We start from the raw sequence: 27,416 nt of genomic DNA, 5'->3' as shown, positions 1-27,416 counted from the left end.
AGGGGCACACAGAAGGCCCTGAAGGTTCCAAGGGAACATAAAAGCCTAAACCCTGTGGCTTCCCAAGCATCACACATCCTACTCACCATACGGGAAGCGAGTTCCAGCAGCTCTTTCTTGGCCTGTTGGACCCCCTGTGGGTCTCCTTCAATTCTGATCAGGTTGCTCTTCTCATTGTCCGGGGGAATGCGCACAGACACCTTGTAGAGGTCCTTAATCCTGTTAACTTTCAAGGCAAAGACCGTGGTGACACAGTCTGATAGGGCAAGACTTGGAAGCAAGGCATCTTGCTTATCAGTGCTTAGAGACTGTTTAAAAAGTAAATCAGCCTCTGAGAAGGCACCAGAGTTCAGCAAGAGCAGACATGTGCCACACAAGAACCTGGACAAGTAGATACTGTGCCATCTACAGAGCAAATTGTTCGCATGCCAGAGTGAGGCATTTGGCTCTTCCCCATCTAGATTAGGACATGATCATTCATTTATAATCTCAAATTCTTTTTCTGGAGAAACTCACCAAGCAGATTTCTACCACTCCTAATCAGCTGTGAAAATGTAATACACACAGAGCAACTTCAAAACCAGGCAATTCTCCAACCTCATCCCCCACAATGTATTTTTGCCAAGACAAAGTAATCCCACCACTGTTTAATTTCCCAAGACACCTTCACAAATTAAAGCCATCCCAAGGCCTCACCACCCATTTACCTTCTTGTGCCAACACCAACCCAGAAAAGCAGAGGAAATGTGATTAAGACAGCACACTGGATGACCTACAGAGCCCCTTATACGCTGGACTAAACACAGAGAGTCCAAGCATAAGAAGGATTAGAAAGGCACCCCACTTACTGTTAGCTCCATTCTTGCCAATGAGGTGTCGATGGAATTTATGGTCAACGTTGATTTCTGCATAATCCATCCGGTTGATCTATAAAGAAAGTATAGAGCTTAGGTAGGGCAGGCCACCACTTCTGTCTTATACCCTAAGTAATGGCCTACTGTTAGTGTTGGCACTGACTCTGCAGTAGCCAGCTACAAACACTCCTCCTGCTATTAAGGAGAGCAGTAGCACTCCTCTGGTTTGAGCTGAGAGCACCATATTGTGAAAAATTAAAAAGGAACTTAGATGGCTCTCCAGCTATAACTGAAAGAGAATCCTTCCTTCTCTGCATCAGAAGATTTAAGACCTGCAGCAGATTTTTTTTAAGAATGCTATGGGCTAGCTTCATAACCAAAGGTTCCATCCATCTGCCACAAAACTTGTCTTCTGCAAGTTGTTAAGCATGCCAAGACATCATAGGGACATGGTAAACATATCATCTCTGCTCTGTTGCCCCTTCTTCCCTCATTTTCTTTTTATGTACCAGAACTTACCAGATCCTTGACCATGACTTCAATCTGTTCCTGAGCCACATTCACATCTTCTGTAGGTCCTTCCAAAGTGATTTTATCCTCTCCTTCAGTGAATTCAATGTGAACCTTGAGAGGCAAGGCAATAAATCCAGTAAGATACATGATACAAGCCAGGCCATGCTGTTAGTGAGGCCTATACCACCAACCCCTGCTATTAAGAGATGTTTTCCTTTCCACAGAGTACACAGATCATTCCCATGGTTTCAGAAATAGGTAACTTACAATTTTGGCCATATCACAGTGTCTAGAGACCAAGGCTTTGTTGCTGTCCTGGAGTCTGCAAGGGCTTTGCAGAACTTATCACCTAGCCTTTCTCTATATATCATCTAACTCACAGAAGTCACCATTTGCAGGTATCCTACTACATCAATTCTCAAAATAGTACCACATAAAGCTTCCTTTGAAAAGCTCAACCCATGAGAATAACAAAGGATGAGTAGCGTTTGCAGCAGTAAAAGAGGGTCTCCTTGACATCTGTGTCACTTCCTCCCTGGTTTTACCTATGTGTCTTGGATTTAGTTGGGATAGAGTTAATTTTCTTCCAGTAGCTGGTGCAGTGATGTGTTTTGGTTTTTCTCTGGGAACAACGCTGATAACACACCAATGTTTCAATTGTTGCTAAGTAATGCCTACTCTGATCAAGGACTTCTCACTCTCACGCTCTGCCAGTGAGGAGGGACACAAGAAAAGCCGGCAGCAAGCAGAGACAGGATGCTTGAACCAAACTAGTCAAAGGGATATTCCGTACCACAGCACATCATGCTCAGTATATAAACTGGGGGGACTTACCTGGAAGGGGCCAATCGCTGCTTGGGCTGGGTATGGGTCAGCAGGTGGTGAGCAATTGTATTGTGTATCACTTTTGTTTCTGGGGTTTTTGTTTGTTTGTTGGGGGTTTGTTTGTTTGGATTTTTTTCCCCCTTTAGTTTTGTATCTCTCATTATTCCCCTTATTATTAGTAGTAGTGTATTGTACTTCAATTATTAAACTGTTCTTATCTCAACATGCAGGTTTTGCATTCTTCTGATTCTCCAGCTCATCCCACCCAGGGAGGGGAGAAGAGGAGAGTGAGCAAGCAGCTGCATGGTACTGAGTTACCAGCTGGGGTTAAACCACACCATGCTAAAATACATTTCCCTTTTCTACGAAGAGTGATCTGGACTAAACCATATTCTACATCAAGGGTGCAAACCTAACCAGCTCATCCATACCTTTGGCATCTGCTGAGTTATTTTGGCCAGGTTTTGTCCTTTCTTTCCAATAATGAAACGATGAAGCCAAGAGGGGGCAGAGACTGAGGAGACGGTAAAACTGTTGGCCTGAGACACCGAAAAACAGAGAAGCTGTTTGGTGGACAGACTGGAAGAGGTCTTCACAAAAATTCAGTTTCAATTCTCATGCTGCACCTGCAGTATTGACTTCTAAGCTGCTCCTCTGACAGATTAGAGACAGCCACCAAAAAGACACCACCCCCCACCCCACGCCCACTGCTCATGGATATATGTTTATGGGACTTTCAAAGAAGGCCTAACCCATCCTGTGTGTACCTTTGCATAGACTTCAGTCAGTGCTTGCCCAAGCTTCTCAGGCTCGCCTCGCAGTATCACCGTCTCCGAGCTACTGTCAGTGGGTGGGATCTCGACAGAGACTCCAGTTTTCTCCAAGATCTCCTGCAGGGAATTCCCCTTAGGGCCGATGACATACTTATGCTGGGACTTCTTCACCTCCACTGCAATGGTTGTAGTCTTCTTTTTCTGTAGGAGCAGAGGCACTAGGCATCAATCACAAGGGGGAAGGGAAGGACAAGAGCGAATGGAAGAGGCACAAGATTCAGTGAAACCCTGCACCCAGGAAAGAATGCAGCAACGGTGAGCACAGTGGTTCTGCAGTATTCTAGCACCCTTTCTGCCTACAGAATGCCTTGTGCCCAAAAATTCACAGGTGAAGTACAACACTGGTATTCAGTGTCAAGCTCCCTCAGACACTACATGGAAGAGACCACATACACACATCCCCTTGCACAACAGGGCTCAACGCCCAGCTGTCCCCTAGGCAGTACTGCAATGCAACACCATGTAGGCCACTAGGCTATAAGCTGATTATCTCTGTTGAAATTCCAGACTGGTACAAATGCAGACCTAACCATGAAGAAAAACAGCCTGACAACTCACAAGAAGGATATTGTAGTATTGTAGAAAATTGCAGTATTGTAGAAAATTGCAGTATTGTAGAAAATAAACTGGAGTGAAATTCACTCTTCAGCAGCTTCTACTTATGTAGCAACTTTGATACTGTCAGCTGGCTGTCACTGTAGACTTCACACTTCCTTCTTTAGTAGCACCTGTGTGAACAAGAGCCAGGGGAGCTCTTTGTGGTCTGCTAATTCCCATCATGTAGAAGAATGAGAAATCTGTCACCTCCTCAATAATATCACCCCAAGTCCTACTCTGCTCAGTGAGGAAATTGTAAGATCCAGGGCCATGTACTGCAAGGGGTGCTGAGCCAGAGCTGACATGAGAAGGACACAGCAGAGGGATGCACAAAAAAGAGGGACTACAAGCAGGTGGGGGTAAGATGGGAAGCGTTATGGACCATCCATACCTTCTCCTCATAGATCTTCTTAACACGAGCCACAGCCTGGGCCAGCTGCTCCTTTTCTCCTGTGAAGACTATCTCTGTCTTGTTGACGCTGGGTGGAGGAATGTTGATGCGTGTCCCTGTGTCCTGCATGAGCTCGCTCACCAGCTTGTTGTAAGGGCCAGCAATGAAGGGATGGTACACTTTCTCCACATCCAGCCGCTCCACAGCACGCTTATCCTGGAAAAGCCCAGAACAGACCTCGGTGGGAGCCACCCTCCATATTACAGTCTCTGCCAGACACAGCTAAGTTCCCAGTGCTGTCTTGCTTGACACTCTGGCACAAGTACATTTTTTCAGTTTGCAGGCTTGTAGATCTCCATCCTTTTCAATCTATGAACACTGCTGCTGGTGATTTACAATATTCACCTCTGTAATCTCCTGTTTTATCTCAGCTGGCATCTAATAGGGTTCATTTCAAACATGAAACATGCTTATCTGACTTCAAAGATGGACAAAATGGAGAACCACAAGTTGCAGAACCTGGCAGCAGTGATTATGCAGCCAGTGGCACAGTATAAGCCTCAGTATAAGCCACTGACTATGGCCACGGTGGCTGAAGGCAGCTAATATACCATGGAGAAGCAAAATGGTTGTCCAGCTAATGCCATGAGAGATACCACAGTACTGAAGTACCTGCTCAGCAGAGATAAGCAGGATCTCGTGTCGAGCCTTCTCAATCCCTTCTTTAGTGCCGGTGATCTTGATCTGGTTGCTGGGGTCATCTGGGCGGGGGATCTGGATTTTAGTTGCAGTTTTGAGCTCCAGGTCCTGCAGCTTCTCACCATTCTTTCCAATGACAAAACGGTGGTGCTCCTTGGGGATGGCAACTGTTGCTGAAGCCTGCAACACAACAATCAAGCATCTATGAGAACATTTGCCTGCACTGGCAGATCCACAGGAACAAAGCCAGGAAAAGCAAGTTAGATGCTGCTTAGCAGTACTGCTGAGGAGCAGATACAATGACTTTCCAGCACATTCTGTGTAAGGATTGATACTGTACCAGAATAGTTGATCTACAGTGCCTGTATACCAGGAATCTAAAGCCCACCTTTCTCTCAAAACCCTTCTGTTTGCACAGGAGTAGTAGTCTGTATCAGCAAAGGCCTTTGGGTACAGACAAGGTGGTGTTTATTCTCCAGTGCAAGACACTGGAGCAGTACCAGACAGCAACTGAGACAATGGCTCATGGGTGGAATTTATCTGAACTCTGACATCTGCTGCCAAGGCTATAGAAAACAAGACACAGCCTGACTCCTAGGAAACAGAAATTCAACACCACAAACCTATTTCTGCAGGCAGACAGCTCGGAGACGCTTACCACTACTAAGTGCTAAGGTGTCTTCACTTCCTGCTTTTAGATGGTCCCTCTTGGAATAGGGGTCCAAGAGCTTCTCTCAATCTACCATTAAAGGGCTGGTCTGTAACAAGGATTCCTGACTTCTTCCCTTCTCACTGAGTTTTTACTGACCTGGCAGCTTATGATTGCTACCACGTTTGTGAATATTTGACTACTAAGAGTAATCAGACACTTAAAATTGAAGCTACAATGGAAAAAAAAAAAAAGCCCAAGTCAAAACCAGATCACTTGGCATGACTCTTCAATTTGGTGTCCCTGTACCAAAGCCAGCCAAGCCTAGAAGCTGGAATACAGACACACCTTTCAGACCTGGGGCCAGGGCAGTAGGAGGTACATTTGAGGACAGTGGGGAATTGATCTGTGGCAGTACGACCTGAACTATTTTTTCAGACGCATATTATGTAGGGTTTGTCCCTTTCTCTTCCCTCTGGCAGGGTATGACACACAGGCTGCTGAACAGCACTAAGCAGACATGGTATTAACTATTGCGCTAACTACCTTTGACATCACACTTTAAAACACACTAGGACAACTGGCTGTATTATATCCAAACAAGAACTGCCATCTTGAATACGAACTCAAGAATCTGAAGGGAAGAATTCAAAACCTAGCAGAATGAAAGGAGAAGCAACGGAAACAACGGGTCTGTGGCTCCTTACCATTGTGGCTTGAGTTACACAATTCAGGACCCTGACCTGAAGCTTTCAGCTTTTGGCAAGAGTTCCTCTTCGCTACTTCTATTTCTCCCATCCCTCCCCATTCTCCTCTGAAGGACTTCAGAGAAAGCACAGTCCTGTCCTCACATACTACTAACCTTGCATGAGGGGCCTGCACGCCCTCTGGCACCAGCACCTCAGCACAAAGTCACTGTTTGCAATTCAAGTGTTCAGAGATTGCAGACTCCACCCTTCATGCAACACCGTGGCCTTTAATTAGCTTTGAACCCTATTTTAAGCCTCATTTCCATTCCAAATTGCCAAGTGTGTGCTTTGAAAATATATGGCAAAGCTGAATTAGTCATCTAATAATACCTCTTTGGCTTATAAGCACACACACCCAAGGGTCTCAAAGCATTTGCGAGTCCTGGGGAAGAGCAAAGATGAAGTGAGAAACAGTTAGACGCCCTCACCTGAGTCTGCAGCCGAGCGACAATCTCCTTCCGAGCCTTCATGACTGCTTCCAGCTTGCCAGAGACCATGATTGAAAGGCCCTGGTCCTTTGCAAGAGACAGCTCCAGGTGAGCTCCTGTCTTCTGCATGATGTCAAGGCAAATCTTGGCCTGCTCGCCTTCTCCAAACTGATTCATGTCCTTGTATTTCCTCTCCTCCAGTGGCACATGAAACACCTGCTCAGCCACAGGACAGATAAAACAAGGGCAAAACAAGCTGTCAGTATGCTTCTGATTGCCAGTGCTTCTCTCTCTCATTGCCATACAGGACTTTATTGGCATACTAAGTTCCAAGGTTTGTGCAATCCATCAAGCTTTCCAGTGGAGACACCAGCTGTGAACTGGAAAAGTGCAACAGCACTGAGCAGGTAGTCTGTCCCACACTGGGTGTCTGCCTAAAGTACGTGCTATGGGGGGAATACTTTAATGGATTAGTGCTCACTACTTGAATTCTGCAATTCTCCCTTCAGGCCTGCTCCAGCTATTTGTGGAACAGGGATGCAGAACTTTTAATGGACAGTTTTCCAACACATCCCACCCCTCCAGAACACTCCTAGCTGTCAGCTGCAGCCCTCCTCGTGCCCCAGCATACATACAACAAGAAGGCTGTCAATCTGACACACTAAGGATTTCATACTCCAGGGAAAGCTTCACTTCACCTACTTTTTGGAGGGAAGAAATCAGAGTGAGATAAGATACCGACTCTCACCAACCTGAGTGATGACAGAAGCCTTTATTGGTCGGATTTTGCTCCAGGGCCCAGCAGGTTCCTGGGCAGCTTCCAAACATGGTGCTTTCTCAGGGAGCGGAGGGAAGGCTTCCTTGTAGGTTGGAGGATCATTCTCTTCTTCCGAGTTTAAAGCTGTAACTGGGGTGAAGCAAACAGGGTAAACAAGATGCCCCTATTCACAGGCAATGCAATTGTATTTAGGCACCAATAACAAAAGAAAGCAAATGACTTATGCACTACTGTAATCCTATTACAGTTATGCCTGTGGAGCAGCCAAGTCTGGAGCACAAGTGGCCTCAGTACAGCACAGACTGTAGCAGATGTCATGAAGAACCAGCCTTGTCTAAGCTGGCACTATGGATGCAGGAAGTAAACATGCAACTGAATAATGGCAGTGAACAGCACATTTTTGCAAACTTTGTCAAAAGGGGCTTAATTAGGGGAGAACAGGTTGAGCAGAAAGAAAGTGAAAGGAACAGAGCAGGGCTGCAGGCAGAAGGGGGTCAAACACACCCAGAAGGAAGACAGAGAGAAGCGCTGTAGTTAAGGTAGAGTCCAGGGAAAGGCTGTACCTTATGCTGGACTCAGCTGTGCACTGGGCCGTGCTAGGTGGGCCAGCTCACAGCTGGAGGATATGTGCCAAACCCATCGGTGAGGCAGTTAATACAGTTACACTGACTTCCCCCAGCACCTGGCTGAGTAAAAGGAGGAAGCGCAGTGATCCCATGAGGCTCTCTTGTAGCTCCATTCTTGCGTGTGACCTGTCCCACAGCTGACAGCACTGCTAGCCAGAGAAGATGCAGATCTGAGGCCTGCCTCTTCCTGGCCCTGCACTGTGCAGCATCACCACTGTGTTCTTCTGGTGGAAAGCCACTAGTCTAGGAACGCAGAACGCAGTGCCTTCACACTTGTGGGGAACTGGACACATGGAGTGAGCTTGGGTATAAAGACACTTGCCTGTGCAGTCTGTATTTTGAAGCACATCACAGGAACTGAAGTGCATTTCCTCACCTTTCACCTGCTGCTGAGTCAGGCCACTGCGGTGTTCAGCGAAGCTCTCCTGGGTCAAAACTGCCACGGAGCTCATTGTCGACTTCCCACCCACACACAATCCGGGTATGCCACTGGAAAAGGCAGCGGTGGCAACACCATTCAAGATGCGTAAAAGTCACTCCAAGAAGACAAAGTATGTGTCACTGAGCCCTTCTCCAGTCAGCCTCTTGAAAAGTACCTACAGTGGCAGCAGCTGCCCAGTTTTCTTGGTGAACCAGACAGGAACTCAGGAGGGATATTTCCTCACAACACAGTGGTCACCAAACCAGTGCTCCTCATTAAGGAGACCGAAGATGTGCAACCTATGAAGGTCACTCGAACAGGGGACACCAGAAGCTGTCAAAGCGTACTCTAATTAATCTATAATTTATTAATGGTGTGCAATTTTTAAATGAGCATCCAAAGGTCTGGATAGTCAGTGCAAACCACTACATAACCCTGTAGATAAAACAAAAAAAAAAAGGCCCAGGATGCTGCCTCTTCCTGAAAGAGACTTATTTAGGTGCCTGAACTCCCACAGACTTAGGGCTACACTCAGGAAGCCACTATGAGAAACAAGCTCAGCAACAGCAAGATCTTTGGTTCTCTCAAAATAAGAACTTACCAGCTAAATGGTCAGTAGCCAGAGAGTCCGTCCTGTAAGCTGCCCGTTTGTCAGCCTGCCAGCTTTTGCTTTAGGGGAGAAAAAAAACGGAATAAAAATTATGCTCCTGCTCCAAGACAAGAGGAAAACACGACACCCCGTTACTGTAATTCTCAAAAGAGCACCGCCTGTACTGCATTTCAAACTTGCCACCTATCCAAAATGTTCTCATACTGAGTCACATCTCACCATAATTTACCTGTCATGTTTTACTACAGCTACAGGCAACACCACTATCTACTTAAACTTCACAGCAGGAAGCCTGGAGTAGCTACTCTTTCATCAAACTGGCTACAGGAGCAGCCACCCAGTATCAGGCAAAAATATAGTTAATTATTAACAGATGTGCAAGATAGACATGAAATTTCAGGGTTGCAAGCAACAGCATCAACATCTAGTCAGAAGAGACTAGCAACCTGAAAACCTGCCAACAACACTGCCATCAGTCAGAAGTTAGGAATGTAGTTTAGTGGAGATGGGCTGAATCAACACAGACATCCTCACAAACAACGGCAAACACTTAGGGCTATCCACATAGAGCTGCTGGTCAGTCCACCTCTTCATTTTCTATTGTAATAAGATGACACACCAGGTACTGAACTCTGTCTCCAGGCCTAAATCGGAAGAACAAAACCCATGCTGGTTTACATGGACTATTTTAAACACATACACAAAATGGAACGAGTAAAAAGACCCCAGACTGTTGATGGGAGCTTTACATCTCCTGTATCTGGATCTGCAGATTTACTGAAAAAGGGGCTAGGAATCTAAGTAAAACTGTACAAGCCAGTACAGCACACACTGCTAGATGTACAACAATTTCCCACACCTGAGTTCTGCTAAGTGGTCGTATGTGCTCTTGCAGGGCTTGCACTCTCCTAAAAGTCAGTGCCTCTGACTCCTCAGGGACAGGAGACCCCTCTCCCATACAAACCTACTCAACAACAAACTCTGACACCTTCCAGTAAACTGACAGTTGCCATTTCTGGCTTCCACACCCACAGCATTGCTGATGTGGTGTCTCACATCATGACACAGTAAGCGAAGGCGACAGCGGCAGAAAGGAAGCAGAGAAGAACAGTAATGCAACTGGGCTGTACAGGCCTAATCCACACCTCAGTGAAAGCCAGAGGGTTTTTTCCCTTACTTCAACATGCCTCTTATCAGGCACACAGCAACAGCACCTGTGCTATCAAAGTAATAGAGCTAATGTTACAATTAATCCTGTAATGATCTGCTACTATAAGGTGGCAGCTATGAGGACAGCCAGCAAGCCATGCTGAGGTATTAGCTGGTGTATATGAAAGGGTGGCTAGTTATCTGATGTCTTGCTGTTCATGGTTACACTATGGTGTAGCATATGGTTCCATGTACATGGTACACAACTGCATGGCTCAAGCCGCCACAGAACCAAGGAAAGCCTGTTAGCAGCACAGCATCTGTCCCACAGTATTTCAGCAAGACCTGCAAGACTGATGCAGTAAGCCCCTCCAGTCCGCTGGGTCACATCAAGGCTGCCACCACCTCCTGGCAAACTGCAAACAGGGAAGAGGGCAGGAGAAAGAACCATTCTAGACATCACAAGTAGCTTCCAAGGTCTGGCTAAAGCCTCACTAACAGCACAGATGTGCTTGTAACTCTCATTTCTCTGGAAAGCACCACCTGGCTCATCTTGCATGTGCTCTCCTCCTTAGAGAGGTGTCAAGGATGAGAAGTCTGTGAGCGACACCCAATATAGCACCTGCCTGAGTGCCGCAAGGCACAGCTGCTGGTTACGCTGTGTCCACACCAGCTGCAGAGCTCTTCCTTGCAGTTTCCACCTCAAGAGAAGAGCTAGACATTCGAAGAGGAATCTAAGGACAGTGTTTATCCATATGAATTTCTGCTTCGTCATCCATACAGCAAGCTAAGAACAAATGCTCTCCATTTCCAGTAACCTCAAACATCTGGCACATTGTAGGCCTCGGGGATTCATCTCTGGCCAAAATTGGAGGCAGCCATCAGAATGGTATTCTAAATGTAACGTCAAAACCAGCAGCTCAGGCACTGCATTTGGAGCCTACACCTCTTCGACTTCCCACCTTAGGTTTTGAAACTCAGATTACAGCTATGTCACACCAACGCTGCGGCTGACTGGGTCAACAGGTTTTCAACTGCCTAGTTTAAACACTGTAGCACCGGCTTTATGCGACAAAAGAAGTTTCAGAAGTCTAGAGCACACACTTAAAATACAGAGAATGAAATCCTAAAAATAACCACCAGCAAGGAACAGACCTAACCATGTAAGAAACATTTGTGTCAAGAGAAACAAAAGCAAAGTCATGAGTTACTCTGCCAATGCAATCAGTACGTGTGGTCAGAAACATCAGTTACTTGTTATTTAAAAACATATTTAATAAAAATATTAGCTTTTCGTTAATCAAGGTAGCTAAAATCAGATGCAGGTAGGACTGCACGCTGCAATGGGGCTGGGCTGGTTGGGGCAGCATCTGACTGTCCTCTGTCAGATGTCCATCCAGGGCAGGGTGATCTCTTGGTAGATGAGTGGTCAGACATGAAAATACTTGCTTTCTGAAAACCAGCTGGCTCTCCCAGATGTTGAAGGCCCAGACCCTTTGGTTTTGGAGAGATCATGCATGCAGACAGCTGCTGTGTGGCAGGACAGTTTTTCCCTTCGCACTGATCCCGGAAGCAGTACATCTGAGAAAGCAACACAACTGGTGCCTTAGCCACAGCCAGACTTACACCTTACCAACCCTTGTATTTACTCTTCCACCAATGCCATGACCCACCACATTCCCCACCGTCACTCCTCGTCCTTGGTCAGGAGGCGTTCTGTGTGAGCCCAGTTACCAACGTGCACTCACACACGGTCCAGGAGAGCCCTGGCGGTACTTCTCGCAGGGGCCGGGCTTCCATGGCCACGCACGCAGGGAGCAGCCGGCCTCTGGGGATCGCCTCTCGAGTGGGGCAGGCTGCGCCTGGAACCCGCCGGGCCTGTACCGCTACAGCGGCACGGGCAGCGCAGCAGCTCAGGCTGCTGGGCACCCTCCGCCGATCTCTGCGGTGCCCGGCCGCGCCGAGGCGCGGGAACCTCCGTCCGGGCCCCGCGGCCTAGGCCAAGCCAGGCTGGGGCGGGCGGCGCCGCCAGCGCCACCTCAGCACTGCCGGCACCGGAGGCGGAGCGGCGGGGCGGGGCGGCGCCCTTAAAGGGCCCGGCGGGGCCCCGCTGTCACCCGCGCCCCCTGAGCGGGGCTGAGCGCGCGGAAGGTGCACGCGCCAACGCAACGCTCGTGCGGGAATGAGGCCGGGAGCACAGCGGGCGCCGCGCCTCGGGACAGCGGCAGTCCCAGCACAGTACACCTCGGCCCGGCCCGGCGCGGCCCTCCGGGCTGCAGGCCGGGGACGGCCGCAACACACAAGTGGGGGGAAAAGTGCTCCCGCGGGGGGCTCGGTGACAGCCGGGAGACTGCCGGTGACGGCAGCGAGTGGGGTGCGAGACTACGCAGGCACAGTCTGCCCCGAGTCCGGCGTTAGCACCTTACCAAAGCCCGCTCGCCCCAGCCGACGGCCCAGGGAGCGGGGCCGGGGTGCTCGCACTGTAAGTCACAGCAGGATCCGAGGAAACGCTGCCAGCCGACTCCGCTCCGCGGACTGATGCGGCGCTTAGAGGAGCGCCCGCCGCCAACCGTTTCTGCTTGTACCAGGCGCAAACCCTCCGACCAACGGGGACTACGTGGAGGAATCCCGACCCTTGCGCCCCCTCCCCACGCACCCGCGGGGCCCAGCGTCCCCATCAGCTGGGCCCCGGGACGGCGCCGCACGCCGGCGCTGTCCAACAGCTGCTGTCGGCTGGCACAGCCGTTTCGACACAGGCCGAGGCTGCGCCACCGGCTACTCCGAGCGCCCCTTTCCCCGAGCGGCTCCCGCCGGACTTTGCCCGGCCCAGCCGGCGGGAAGTTATCCCGGAGTTTCCCGGCACGTCGTTGTGGAGGCAAAGGAAGCGAGGCCGCGCCGGGCCGAGCCCCCCTAAGACTCCACGTCGGCGCCGCGGCAGAGGAGCCGCCCCCCATCCCCCGTGACTCACTCCGGCCGGTGCCCGCTCGCCCGCCCTGCTGGAGAACCGGAGCGCTCCTGGGAGAGCGGCGCGGCGCCCGCCCCGCCACCTATATAGGCCGGGCCGCTGCCAATCCCCGGCCCGCACGTCAGCGGGACATGCCCCTTCCCGGCGGGGCCGGACCGCCACGCGGGCCCCGCGCCGCCGGGGGCGCCCCGTCGCCTGCCCGCCGCGGAGGAATGAAGCAGCGGCTCGGACGGGAACCTACGGCTCTGGCGGCGGTCCCGCTCCCGCCGCTCGGCCCGACGGGCTGCACGGCGAGAGAAGAGCCGCGGGTCGCTTCCACCCGCGCTGCGCGCCCCGGGGGTTGCCAAGCCGCCGCCTGCTCCCGCCCCAGGCTGCCGCTCGCGGGAAAGCCCACGGCCGCCTTGCCTTCCACAACGCAGACACGGGCAATGCCTCCCGTCTGTGGCCCGGCGGCTCCGTGGGACGCGAAAGCTAGAGCTAGAGCTGCTGCAGAACCGAGCCTGCGCGGCTGGCTGTCCCCAGCGCCGGGCCAGGCCCCTCTGCGGTGGCGGAGTCAGCTCAGCTCCCCAAAGCTTCCCACTACCCTACCCACTGTGTTCAGCTGAGGCCGGTTTCGCGCAGGGCTTGTGAGCTAGAGAGGCTCATGAGGGCTCTAAGCACTCTTAAAACCACGGCTGGCACCGGAGAGCAGCCAACACCTGGGGCTTCTGTCCTGTCCCACAAGTGGAGAGGGACACTGAGGCCCCAACCCCAGGCAGCCAGTTCCTTCTCCGTGCAGCCTGTGCCAGAGCAGCAGCTTCTCTGCTGCTGAGGTTGCAAACAGGAGAAGGAGCAAGTTAAAGAGCAAGACTAAAAAAAAAAATAAAATTAAATACCCCCTCACCAGCAACAGCCCCCTCTCCTTATTCTAATCTCTAACGTGGAAATGGGGAAGAGCAAAGGCAAGGCAAGCCAACAAGCACAATACTCTCCTGCTGAGAGGATGTTTATTACGGTTTGTGCAATATAGATGTTTTTAATTATTAGCCCTGCACACTCAGGGAACTGAGGGAGAAAAAAAAAATCATCACATCAGTGTAAAAATACATGGAATTTGAGCTGATTTTTGCATTAGCTCAGCCTCTGCCTGTTTTGCTACACAGGATTAATTTTCCTCATCATTCATAAACTGCACTTAATGACTGCTTTTCTCATTCACATCTTGCTCTCTTCCAGACCCCAGCAAACTAAATACAAGAACCTGCTTTGTGGAGCTCTGACCACAGACATTCAAGGTCTTTGGGAACAACTGCTTTTGATTACATGCAGTAATCTTTAGATATATTCATGTGCTGTATTTATGGTAAGATAGATGGTATTTAGCCATAAGTAAAATTATGATTACTTATTACTATTATTGAGCAAGAGTAGATTTCTCCAGTTTTCCTTTTTTTAATCCTGTGGTTTTTAATGATGAGGACATCATTAAAGCACCTGAACTCTGACTCAAACAACAATTTATCACTGTAAATAATACACTTGTGGGTGAAATGGGGCAGTATGTTAAAGGGAGGATGCAGGGATACCGCTTCAAGCATGGAGCTGCCACACAGAAAGGCAGCAACTACTACTGCCACGTCATATACACTTCCAAGAGCTGGCTCAGGCTCCTCCAACACAAACCATCTAGGCTGTGCATGCCAGCAGCACCCTGTAAGACACACAAGCAGGATCATGCCTACAGAGACAGAGGTGGTTCATGCAAAAGCAGAGCTTCAGGGACCTGAAGCAGCACCTCCAGACTTTGGACACTTCTGCTTCCAGGTAGCAGCTGGGAATGCAAGGGGTTGTGATTTGAGACTTAGAGCTGAGCACTCTGAACCTCCCTTGAGGTGCACAATGCTTTCACCCCCTCATGTTTATCTCCCCAGCACAAAGCAAGCAGCCTTCTCTCAACAGTCAACTTCGCTGCATCCAGTTAACCACAACACTGGTAAGTACTGCAATCCCCTGTGCGAGGAATCAGAGGAGCATCGCAACCGCCAGATCAGAGCATCTTACTGAAACACCAACATCCTTCTCCCTCTCATTATCTAGTTTAGTATGGGCCCTCTGTGGGGAATGGCTTCGAACTGACAGAGGGAAGATTTAGATTAGGAAGAAATTTTTCCCTGTGAGGGTGCTGAGGCACTGGCACAGGCTGCCCAGAGAAGCTGTGGCTGCCCCATTCCTGGCAGTGTTCAAGGCCAGGTTGGATGGGGCTTGGAGCAACCTGGTCTAGTGGAAGGTGTCCCTGCCCATGGCAGGGGGTTTGGAACTGGATGAGCCTTAAGGTCCCTTCCAACCCAAACCATTCCGTGATTCTATGATTTCTGGCTTTTATCACAGCTTCCTCTCCAGATCCGTTTAAGAAGGAATCTTCCCCATGTGTTTCTGTAGCTCTTCCTTTATTTGCAGCTGCAAGTAGTGGGAGGGAAGCCGGCCAGGCCCAGAAGTTACTGGAAGGCATAGAGCATCTCACTGCATGCCACCCTCAAATAATGATTTCTGTCACTGCAAAACTGTCACAGGCTGTTTTTAGAGGAAGATCTTCCACAGGAAAAGAGGGTAGTGCAGGGGGAGAGCTCACCTTTCCTCCCATGTTCAGGAAGTACAGAAATGTCATGTGCATGGATAAAGGCATATTTGCTCCTCCTGCCAGTACATCATCAACCATCTGCATTGCATCCCATCTTTCTTCTTCAATAAGGCAATGGCATATGGGCAGACAGAGGTTTGCAGGGGCTACCTGGTATCTGTTCTGTCTCTACTCAACCCTGAAGTGCAATGTCACACCAATAAATGAATAAAAGCTTGTTGTGGAGATGCACGTAAAATGGCTCCTCTAAATCAGGCATGGGAATTTTTGGTAGCTGAGGAGGAGACAGGAGGTACCCAGCCCCTTGACAAACACGAATCTGCCTCCCTCCCTCTAGCATCCCATATTTTAGCAGCATTATGGCAGACCTCATTTTCGTGACTTGAAAGAAAATGGAAGAGAAAGCCTCCCCAAAAGAGCACAAATGTGCGACAGAAAAGTTGAACAATTGGGCAATATGTAGTTTCCATGGCTTATCAAACTGGCAGTTCCTATCACCAGTCTGAGGGAGGACACAGAAATAGGACCAGCAAAAATATGAAATGCACACAGAGATAAAACTAACTCTTCACAAGTTTGGGGCTTGTTTTTTTGAACATGTGTTTGCCAATGAAAGAAAAGGTTAAGGAGTTAAGAAGCTTTCCATAATCACACCACTTCAGGACTCTTGGGGAAGGGAGAGAAAACTTTCAGCTCCTTAAACCACTGGAGCAAGGACCACAAAAAAGGTTGGTCTTTCCTGGCACATGCACCCTTAGCTGAGCTAGGATTTTGCAAAGGATTTCTTCTAGCCTGTTCTTATTTTCTGTTGTTACAAGAGATCCCTAATTTTCCTGCCAGAGACTGCAAGCCTTATTTGGAAAGCAACCCAAGTATGCTCCAAAGAGTGTGCTGTGATTTTACTTCCTGTTAAATATAACTCCAGATTTCTAGAACTGTACAAACAGGCCCCCTTTTTGTACCCTGGGTGCTTATCCCACACATCTAAGTTAGAGAACACCACAAAAAAACTATCCCTGAAATCATCTATTTCAACACATCTCTCACCAGTGGCATGAGCAGAAAAGGACTGGAGGAATACTTTGCATCACACTAGAAAAAGAAGTGGATAAGGATTCAGGACGCAAAGCACTTGTATGTCAGAGAGTACCAAGGTTCTCAGCCACAGCAAGTGAGAGAGACCTCTCAGCTCTCAAGCTATCTCCATGGCTTGCCATGGGATCCTCCAACAGAATGCTTTTATTTTTTACAGGAAAACCTCTATTAAACTGAAGCTAAGGCTCAAATTATATAGATCCTTCTGCCAGGAGAATGAAAAAAGCTTCATCATAAAAAAAAATGACTGAACACAAGTCCAGGTTACTCATGTCTCTTAAGTGACTTTGAGACCAGATTTTCTGTATTTGCCACAAGGAAGGAAACTTCCAGGGATGTGCAAGTCAGGCATCCCTCTTCCCCATTCACACATCAGTACTAGGAAGAAATGATTCTGTAGGCTAAATTCTGCCTCTCAGCTGTACTGAATGCAACCCCATCATCTTCAGAGGCCCATTGTAAATAACCAAGTAGAGAACTGATGGTAGAAAGAGAAAAGTCTAACTGAACCTATACGCTAATCCCAACTCCAATCATTCAATCATGTTGTGAAGAAAGGAGGGAGGTGGAAGAAAGAGGAGCAACTGCATGTATGTGTCTCACATGGGACCTAGGTGGTATAGATAAGGGATCCCAGGGGAGTGCAACACTACTCCTGGCAAAACCTACATTGTTTATCGAGAGCAATTCTCTTGCACAAGCAGAAGAGCTGACCAGACATCAAATGAAGGTGACTAACCTCAGCAGGCCTCTCAGGCCAAAATGGTTGTTTAAAAGACTTGCTTTTATTTCCTGGGCATCCTGACAATAAAATTATGCAACCATCAGTTAGCAAAACCCATATACACTGTGCTTCCTAGACTATCACAGGGTACAATATAAAAAGGGGAAAGCAAATTAGGTAGGAAGAACAGGAGCAACTTACTGGTGTGGACAGAGTTCCAGTGTGAGCAAGTAGCTTCAAACTCTCTGCAGAGAGAGAAAAAAGCTGCTAGTTAATGGGCAGAGATGCACGTTCTACACAGGAACACTGTGCAAACTAGATTTAATGCAGACAAACCAGTGAAGAGACTCAAATTCTGCTCTTAGTTTTGCTGCTGATTCATTGAATTGACCAGTGAAATTCAGTTACCCTGGCTGTGCATACACAGCAGTCTTGATTTACTCTGTGGACTCATTATTTCATTTCAGGTTGCTCAGAAGGCTGTGATCCTTGGATGCCAGGTGCTCTGACAAAACAAACGCCATTTCAGAGATGAGGAAGAAAGCCAGTGGACAGTTTAATAAGATCAATGCAAAAGCAAAGCAAAAGGAAACCACACAGGATAGGTCAGAGTCTGTCCTTCTACTTACACTGGGAGAGAAATCCAATTATTTAACACAAATTTGGTTTTCAGAAGTAGGATTTCAAATAACCAAGATGAAATGTAATGAGATGAAAACAGAAGTAATACATTCAGATAAAGAATGACGGATTTGAACTTTCCACCTGTATTTCAAGCGTGGTTATAGGCAAATTCAGGAATTGAAAAGGTTGCCAAAAGTAAAAGCAAATTTCAGGTTCTTGGCCTTGGGGAGCCAATAAAGACTTCAAAGAGGAATGTTTTTTAAATGTGAGGGACAAAACGAAATAAAGTATCTTCTTGTGTTGCTTTACAATTTCATAGCAAAGCAAAACACTGACTCGATTCAAGATCAGGAGGAAATTCCAAAACCAAAGATTCCTGATATATTGCCTAGAAAGCGGCAGTAGCACAGAGTAGCAGAAGTGAAAGTAATTAAAGAAATTCAGAGTATCTGACAACAAGCTGGAGGTCTGTGTCTCTGGGGTCTCTAGTCCAACCTTCTGCTCAAAACAGGGTCAGACCAAGGCATTCAGGGCTTTCTTCAGATCTTTGAAACCTTCAAAGAGGCACAAGCTTTCTGGGCAACCTGTTCCAACATGTGACTATCCTAAGTTTCCTACTTGCAGTCAGAACCTTTAATTTCAATTTTGTATCTTAATGCTGATCAGAGCTTGCTTGTTAATTTAGATCCCCCCCCCAACCATGTGCTCATCACAAACAGGTGCTTTCAGAGTGGTGCTGCCACACTGCTCTCTGCTGAACCTGCATTGCAGAAGGAAAAGAAAAATGTTCCACAAATAATTAGCTGAGAGCTAGTTCCCAACGCCTGCTAATGTCACAGTTACCCAAGAGCGAGGATTGCGGGGATGCTGCAGAACACGGCACAGGCTATTATTCCCTTTCTGTTCTTCAGAAGGAAACTTTCACTTCAACCTCCTCTGGCTGCTGGGTTGGAGTTCTTTTGTTTACCTTTCCAGTGTCTTTTGTTCCCTTTTCCTTGGCCACTGCAATATAAAATGAACACGTGGCAATTTTTAAAGTCTTTTTCTTTTTTTGGAGATGCTGCCAGAAGCTCTCATGTGCTACACATAACACAACTTGGAAAGGCAGGGGACTTGCAAGCCCTAGACTCACCCTTTTCCACATTAACTGCCCTATATTCAGACAATTCAAAGCTGACCCTTGTCTCGTAGCTTGAAGCTGTCACCATGCCCCCTAAAGACCCTCCTACAGATACTGTTAGGCTAATGTTTTGCAGGGCAGAATTTAAGGAGCTGTTTATAAAGTTTCTAAAGATGATGACCACTTCTTTTCACAGAGAATCAATTAGCTAAATATATACAGCAAATAAAAACTAGCAAACTAAATGAGACATCTCAAATGACATTTTTCAGGGGGGCAGGGGACAATTTGCAACTTCAGCATGTAAACTGTGTTTACAGACATTTGCTTTTGTCTGTTTTGGTTGGTTTTTAACTTGCTTAGCTACTAGGTATTTATTGTGAAGAAAAAACGGAAGAAAGGTTGTTGATGCTTTGTGAAAGATTTTCAAGATTCCTCAGTTACTATTTATTGGATAACAAAGGCTTCAGAGAATCCTGGAGCTCCATTTTTATAAACTTTCTACGTGCTCTGGTATGTTTCCCTCCAAGTTCCAGTTCCCCAAGTCACATGGCTTCACAAGACTCTCCAATTCTGTAATATTTTCCCCTTTATTTCTATCTCTCAGTTACACTCAGCAGTTTGAAAATATGACCCAAAGATGATTGTGTTATTGTGATGAACAAAACCCTCAAAAGAATAAAATAAACTTGCAGGGAAGCTACTGCTCTGTTTGGAGAGGTAATGAGCAATTTAAAATTGAAACACACCCCCCCCAAAAAAAAAAAAATAAAAAAAATAAAAAAAAAACAAACCAACAACCAAACAAAAAAAAAATCTAAACACAACAAACAAAAAAATTTCCATACAAAAAGAACCCACCTTCACTTTGGCAACAATTCCTCTGAAAAGGCATTAAAGGAAATACCTGATTCCAACTGCCACTTGTTTAAAGCACTGATAGGACCCTCGCTATTTAACCACAGCCTTCCCTTTGTCCTATTCATAGCACATGCAACAGGGGCTCAACATAGCCACAGACAAGCACTAATTCCTAATCTCTACTAGGCCAAGCAAAAGGCTCTTCATGTGTTAGACAGAATTACATCAGAGTGATCTAAACTGACAGTGAAAAAACCAGACAGTCTTCTCTTCCAAATCTGCAAGGCCACTCTAAGCCTGCTATGAAAGGGTAGCAAGCAAGAACTCAGAGTAAAACTATTTCCACGAATTGTAACAAATACTATTATTCTACGCTTAAACCCTGTTTTCATAACTGACTAATTGCCAGTCCCACCTTGCTCATCTTTGGGCTGAACAAGAAGGGTACATGTGCCATTTTAGGTAGATTTTTTTTGCTTTGATACCTTATTCTGTACCGTCCTCCACCCAGTTGCTACTGTCTTTTGGATTAATAAAAAAGAGTGCTATAAGCAACATGAAATTTAAAATAAAAAAAAACTAAAGAGGGATTAACATTTCTTAAATTTACAAGAACTTCTAAACCTCTCTAAACACTCACTGCTTGCTCTCATTTTTACCCACAAGTCTGGCACAATCAACAGAGCCATCAACTCAGTATTTTAATTTAAAGAAACTGTAAGAGCAGAAGTAGAACTTTAAAGTTTCCTCCACCCTACTTAACTTTCTCTACTTTTAAGCAACAGTCACATACGTACAACTTGCTGTTGTTCATCAATTTCAAAGGTCCTTGTAACACCTAAATCCCAGCAGGCTGCACCAACTGCTGAAGTATTCATTTTGAAAACAAAAGCATATGCAATAACAGGCCAAGCATAACATACTCCCATCTATACTCTCACCCTGCTGCTCTGTGAGCTGTTGTTCCCAGCTTTTCTTTCAACTGCTTCAACATAGGTTTACTTTCAGCATTATCACTTGAACAGAGATAACAGCAAGCTTACTTTCTACTGTGCAATGGAAACAGCCAGGGCCTTGTTTGCAAAGAGCAGAGCCCTGCTCCCCTCTTTGGGAAGGGCAGGAGAGATCAGCCAGCCCACACCATCCCCAGTGCCCACAAGAGACACAAACATCTCCAACTCCTCACCCAAGGCCACGGCCAGTGCAAGCAGCAACCAGTCCAGTTGGATTGCTCCTGGCCTCTCACACTCACTGGGGCTCTCTAAGACTGCCTCTGTCCCTGCCAGTGGAGAAATCTTCCTTGCATTAACTCTGACCCTTATTCCCTTCCTTTTCCCTAACTTGACCCATGTACACACCCCATGCCCGATGTCCCTGTTCCTGCCACACAGCCTGGCCTAGGCTTTGTTTGTTGCCCATTTTTGGCAAATATCCAGTTTATTTTGTGAAATATCCAGTTTAATTCTCAGTGACAGAAATGCAAGGGTAGACAGAAACAGAGTACCAGAAACAACAGGAAGAGAACCAGCAAGCGGTACTACTGCAGGTGGTAATAACTAAATATAGCAACAGCATCAAGGTGTTCACTGTTCCCCTAAAAGAAATAAAAAAAGGCTTTGGCCGATTTTTCAGACAACCCACTGCAAAACCTCTGAAATACCAGTCAAACAAACCTAGCAGAGTTGGGGGGAAAAGGGACAAGGGAGTGAAGCCCGTGCTACATGCCAATACCCTAAACCAAGCTTGACATTTGAATCATGCAAGAAGATTATTCCAGTTATACAATCCCTGAGGAAAAAACAGGCCAGAAGTTAGCTTTGTGAAAGTTAGCCATGCCTGCCTCGTGATATTTACTGTGAGATATAATACTGGTAACCTTCCTTTAAAATCAGAGTGCTGATACAGACCTTATCACCTGCCCTGCGTATGGCCCAGACAGCACTTTCATGGGCTTTGACAGAGACTCCAACAAGCAGTTATCAGCTTAATAACAAAGGGAAAGGACTGGGTCCTGTCACCTCCAAGCTGAATAGTAATAGTCAAAACATGACAGGGTTCAAAGTCTTTTGTCCTTAAAATCAGGTTAGTTGCTGGGCTGCTGCCAACCACATAGCTACAGCACAGGAGTATCAGTTGCCATATCAGCACTTGTTTCCAAATATGTTTCATTCACTGATATTTTTCGTGCAGGTAAAAGGTATGGTGTACACACAAGTTATATGCACAGATGTTTTATCCAGAATCACCCCACTTTCTGATATGTTTACATGCAAGTCACTCGTGGAATTCTGTTTGTTACACTGGGTTTGTTTGGGCATTTATCTTCTTTTCTTTCATTAATGCTAAGCAAATCTATCAGTTCCATTTGTTCTTTCCCATCAATGAAAAACCTTTAGTAAAGACAGCAAAACTACCGGAAACTGCGCTGCTTAGCATAAGAGGATGTGGCACTACTTCCATTTTCTGCCACAGAGTAAATCCATTTTACTTTACAATTAAACACCATCACTGAAGGAAGGTTGCTTGAATATTACTCTGCTATTCAATCCTCTCAAAGGCAAAACTTTTCCTGCGAATCATTATTTCTTGGTCTCTTACAGCTACTGACCCAATCCATTCCCTTCTTCCAGTGCTGTTTTTCCAATGAAGTTAAATTCATTACAATTTCCTCTAACCGAGCTTTTTGTGGTCCACCTTTTCTCTCAGGTTTCTCCCTCTTTTTCTGCCTGCTGCTTTGTGAGCACCTCTTTTGTGACATAGCTGGACATAGCTCCTTGCTTCAACCCTGCTCCACACAAAAGAATGACATGCTTCCATCGTTGCCTCAGCAACACAGCCTCACAGTAAGGGCAGCTGTGGCCAAGGTCAGCCCTCCACACCCACACGGCAACTGGACCAAGACTGCTCCTTCAGCCTCTGCTCAGGAACCTGCTCCTGGCATTGAGCCCACAGGTTTATTCCCATGTCCAGCAACTGAGAAAGTGCAACTAAAGACACTTCACTGAGGCAAGAGCATTGTTAGCACCGTAAGTGCAGTTACAAGTCCTGTTGTGCCTGCCTCACCCCCGCAATACTACTACTGTTTTGCTTTAGAGTAGTAAGTAGAAATCCAACTGGCATTGTTATTACACCAAAGGAGGTTTTTTTAGTCAGATGAAATTAATAAATTAGCATGGTGAGGTACAAAAGTATCTAAGTTATTTACATACTATCATATCTAGTAATAATTTGTAAAATACTAGTAGGGCTCTTTCAAGCCTTAAAAGATCCATCAGATTCAATAGTCAACAAAATTGAACCAGTTGTGAGGAACAAGTGATGTCTACCAGCAAGTTCAAAGAAGTATCTGTATTGTATGGTAGCTGCTAGAAAGGATGCTCTTATTTCTGTGAGGCTGCTGGGAAAACACCAGAGCTTGTGTAGGTAGAAACACCAAAGATCACCTAAATGAAGGAAAATAGAACCATTTCAGCTGTAACAAACATAAGTTTCTCACAAAACAATAAACCCAGAACATCCATCACAGCCTAACTACTTTTCCATGTTAGAATCAAAATTTTAAGCCGCATAAATCTCCCAGTAACCTGAAGTCTTCTATACACCTTTTTTCAATCTGACTCCATGATTCTCTTTCACTGAAGTCACACCAGGAGAGCTATGGGGCAACATGAGTTCACAGAAGGAAGACGGGGAAAAAGGTCACTAGAATTATTAGGCATGCAGGACTTTCCCATTTAAGGTGGTAAAGTAAATCACAATATTTTAATAGCAGATTTTTCTGACATAAACAACCTTTCTTTTAAAGCTAAAGGACTGCTCAATATAAAGCCACATGCTGAATTCTCTCAGGTATCCAGGATAAGCCTGTAACCCAAAATTATTCTTCTATAGCTAGGAACTTCTAAAATGAAACGAGCTCTTGAAACCAGCCCCAAACTGAGGATTTCAGACTCTTGCCATAATTATGAGCGAAGCACCTGAGGTCTGGAGACCAGCTCCAGGTGTCTTGAGCTCCTCCACAATCCCTCCCCCAGTAGGTCGTACTGACCTCCTACTCCAAACAGTCTCACAGGCCACCCACCATAAATACCACAGCCTCCTGGTAATACAGATTCCCTTGGAATAGCTTCTGGATCAAAGCCCTAGAAAAAAACCAATAATCAAACAAAAAAAATCCACCAGCAAACCACACCACACAATACAACCTCATACTCTCAAGGCCAGGATAATTAGGAAGAGGAACAGAAGCCTAATCCTGCAGCTGGGTTTTATTTTCCTACCTCCTCTATATCTGTTTTCATATTTTAATACAACACCTACTTAACTCTTGCACAGACCCATGTTGCAAAAGTTTTACAGGCTCTGCGTCTCTCAGTAATGTACTCTTGGACAAGTCAGACTTGTTACTGGGTGAACATGAATTCCTCAGCACACTTTGAAAACCCCTGTTGAAACTTCTTCAGCAGTGCATGGGTTTGTCAAGATTATAACAGCATTCCCATAAGGGTAACTACAGAGAAGAGGTTGTTATTATGCTTGATCCACAGAGTACTAAGAGGCTTATATTTCTTGCTACAGTGTCTTGCTTCTATATGCAAAAGGAAGAGTATGATCTGGTAAAAGTGGTATCAGCTGAAATACTGCAACCAATAAAACATCCCAATTTTGTTTGAAAAAGTATAAACTGCAGAGGCTGGTCTGTCAGGGATGGCTCTCCAATCTGATAACAGCTATGAAATCCAAGATTACAGATCCCTCTTCTAACAAATTATACATCTTCAGAAGCAGCTTAATGTGAATTGAAAAAATGAGCTACTTGATTGAGAACTATTAACTGCCCCTACTGTGCCAAAAATAAGTTACTGTTGTTACCACCATGCTGCATAACATAATAACATTATGCTCCAATTCCAGATCAGCGGTTACCTCTTTCCTGATCATCCCAGTCTAGAGAAGTAGGACCAACAAAAAAAGGAGGGAACATAATAACCTTTAATATATAAGAAATGGTGTTATAATTTTTTTCACCTTTTCAGGGAGAACTGGGGGAGAGGAGAGAAAGAAGACAAGAAGAAATCAGATTATCTTGCAGTGAAGGAGGAGACAAGAGGAGTATGTGTCACCATCAGGAGTGAAACACCAGAACAATCTATATAGGACAAACACAAGGGAATCTTTTTTATCTGCTTCTTAGAAACCCCTTAGAAAATCTTGAGAATGACCTAAGCTTACTGCATCTTGCTACAGTAGCAAAGCTCAGACTAGACAGTTACACTGCCTCTTCTACGCTACATTTATGGACCTCCATACTGTTACCTCCACATCTAGTGAGCGCACTTCCTGTGCCTGTCATTCTGATCTGTGAAAGACGTACTACTGTGGACTTTTCTGGATGAAAAAGGTTAGGGTTTTTTGGTGGTCTGAGTATATGGGTGTTCATACCTACGATTTGGACCACACCGCATGAAAGTCCATGTAAAAACAGGAAGACAGTTTTTTCTAACAGCTGAAATCTGAACAAGCAACGGGTTGGAGAAACAGAGCTTTAGCATGCACAGAACTACACATTACATTATTGCTTCCTTTCCTGCACTGCCTCTGATATATGCTCCTCTGTCAGAGGGAGGGATATCCAATCCCCCTATGGAACAACACATGAAACAACACTTTCAAGTCTGGGCTGAGTGGTGGGGGGAGGAAGACCAGTAATAGAAAAAACAGCCATTATCATATCTGTTAAATTGTCTTCTAACTGAAAACAATTTTATTGCATTTGAAGAGCAACAATAGGAAAAAGTGACAACAAATCATTGGGCAACAGCTTCACTTGCTTTACTAAAAAGAAAATATGCAAAAAGTCAATGCAGCACGTATCAGTGTGCAGCATTTTCTCTGATATTACACACCAGTATAAGAAAAGAAGTGACTCTTTTTAAAAAAAAAAGATAAAAGTGTACAGTTCTGGTGTCCTCAACATAAAAAGGACATGGAACTGTTGGAACAAGTCCAGAGGAGGGCCACGAGGATAGTAAGGGGCTGGAGCACCTCCTATATGAAGACAGGCTAAGAAAGTTGGGGCTGTTCAGCCTGGAGAAGAGAAGACTGCGTGGGGACCTCATAGCAGCCTTCCAGTATCTGAAGGGGGCCTATAAGGAAGCTGGAGAGGGCCTCTTCATTAAGGACTGTAGTGATAGGACAAGGGGTAATGGGTTAAAACTTAAACAGGGGAAGTTAAAATTGGATATAGGGAGGAAGTTCTTCACTGTAAGGGTGGTGAGGCACTGGAATGGTTTGCCCAGGGAAGCTGTGAATGCTCCATTCCTGGTAGTGTTCAAGGCCAGGTTGGACAGAGCCTTGGGTGACATGGTTTAGTGTGAGGTGTCCCTGCCCATGGCAGGGGGGTTGGAACTAGATGATCTTAAGGTCCTTTCCAACCCTAACTATTCTATGAAATTCCTTGGTACTCAGTGTCTCTAATCTTCTCTTCCCCCAGCCACAGAGTTGCAAATTTGAATTCAAATTCTAAACTGGAGCTGTGGATTTAAGGACCTTGGCTCTCCTCATCAGTTAAAAGTGAACTGCTGATGCTATTACTAACACTCCCAGCACAACCAGCTCTCTTGCTTCTTGTGTTTCAGTGGAAGGAATTACTCTTGCCAGTTGGGAATCCTTTCCTACTGCTTGGGGAAGGCCAGCACAAGAAGCACTGCTTACCATCTGTCAAGCCACTTCAGCTACAGCCAAACTGGGCCCAAGAACCATGAGTGCCCTGTGCTTAACCCTCTTCAGTTCTGCTTAATTGCAGAATCTCCCTGTCCTATAAATAACCTGCAATAAAACCACACTGCACGACTAGAGGGCAGTTAGTGAAGAAGAACAATTTCCCTTCTATCACACAGAGGTTGCTGGCTCTGCCTGAAGAATCAAATAATGGTTTGGGTTGAAAAGGACCTTAAAGCTAACCTTGTTCCAACCCCCTGCCATAGACAGGGACACCTTCCACTAGACCAGGTTGCTCTAAGCCCCGTCCAACCTGGTCTTGAACACTGCCAGAGATGGGGCAGCCACAGCTTCTCTGGACAACCTGTGCCAATGCCTCACAACCCTCACAGGGAAGAATTTCTTCCCTCACGTCTAATCTAAATCTCCCCTCTGTCAGCTCAAAGCCGTTCCCCATCATCCTGTCACAACATGTCCTTGTAAAAAGTGCCATCGACCGTCCTCTCCCTCCTTCCCCCCCACCCCCCCGGAATTCTTGACAGCCCCTTCAGGTATTGAAAGCTTCTCT

General features: G+C 46.4%; 1 protein-coding gene across 11 annotated transcripts in view; it reads right to left on the bottom strand.

The window, feature by feature from the left end:
• The window catches only part of HDLBP (high density lipoprotein binding protein), a 40,989-nt gene that overhangs the window by 12,698 nt on the left and 875 nt on the right, over positions 1–27,416 (bottom strand). For 3 of the 11 annotated variants that reach the window (XM_080624085.1, XM_080624092.1, XM_080624094.1), the window contains exons 2-12: positions 8,965–9,032; positions 8,319–8,431; positions 7,291–7,445; positions 6,539–6,754; positions 4,686–4,892; positions 4,014–4,229; positions 2,960–3,166; positions 2,624–2,731; positions 1,374–1,478; positions 849–927; positions 87–226 (exon numbers count right to left, since the gene is read on the bottom strand). In XM_080624085.1, the coding sequence (XP_080480211.1) occupies positions 87–226; positions 849–927; positions 1,374–1,478; positions 2,624–2,731; positions 2,960–3,166; positions 4,014–4,229; positions 4,686–4,892; positions 6,539–6,754; positions 7,291–7,445; positions 8,319–8,394 (1,509 nt within the window). In that variant the 5' untranslated portion in view covers positions 8,395–8,431; positions 8,965–9,032. Of the gene's footprint in view, positions 1–86; positions 227–848; positions 928–1,373; positions 1,479–2,623; positions 2,732–2,959; positions 3,167–4,013; positions 4,230–4,685; positions 4,893–6,538; positions 6,755–7,290; positions 7,446–8,318; positions 8,432–8,964; positions 9,844–11,571; positions 13,008–13,090; positions 17,686–17,724; positions 17,769–18,990; positions 23,657–27,416 lie in introns of those variants that run through there. The other 8 variants (XM_080624093.1, XM_080624089.1, XM_080624084.1 and 5 more) reach the window with 8 other exon arrangements.

The sequence above is a fragment of the Psittacula echo genome, assembly GCF_963264785.1.
Source record: "Psittacula echo genome assembly, chromosome: 7".
NCBI classification, from domain to species: domain Eukaryota; kingdom Metazoa; phylum Chordata; class Aves; order Psittaciformes; family Psittacidae; genus Psittacula; species Psittacula echo.
Note: the sequence above shows the minus strand (reverse complement) of the source record. Positions and strands in the feature narration are given on the sequence as shown.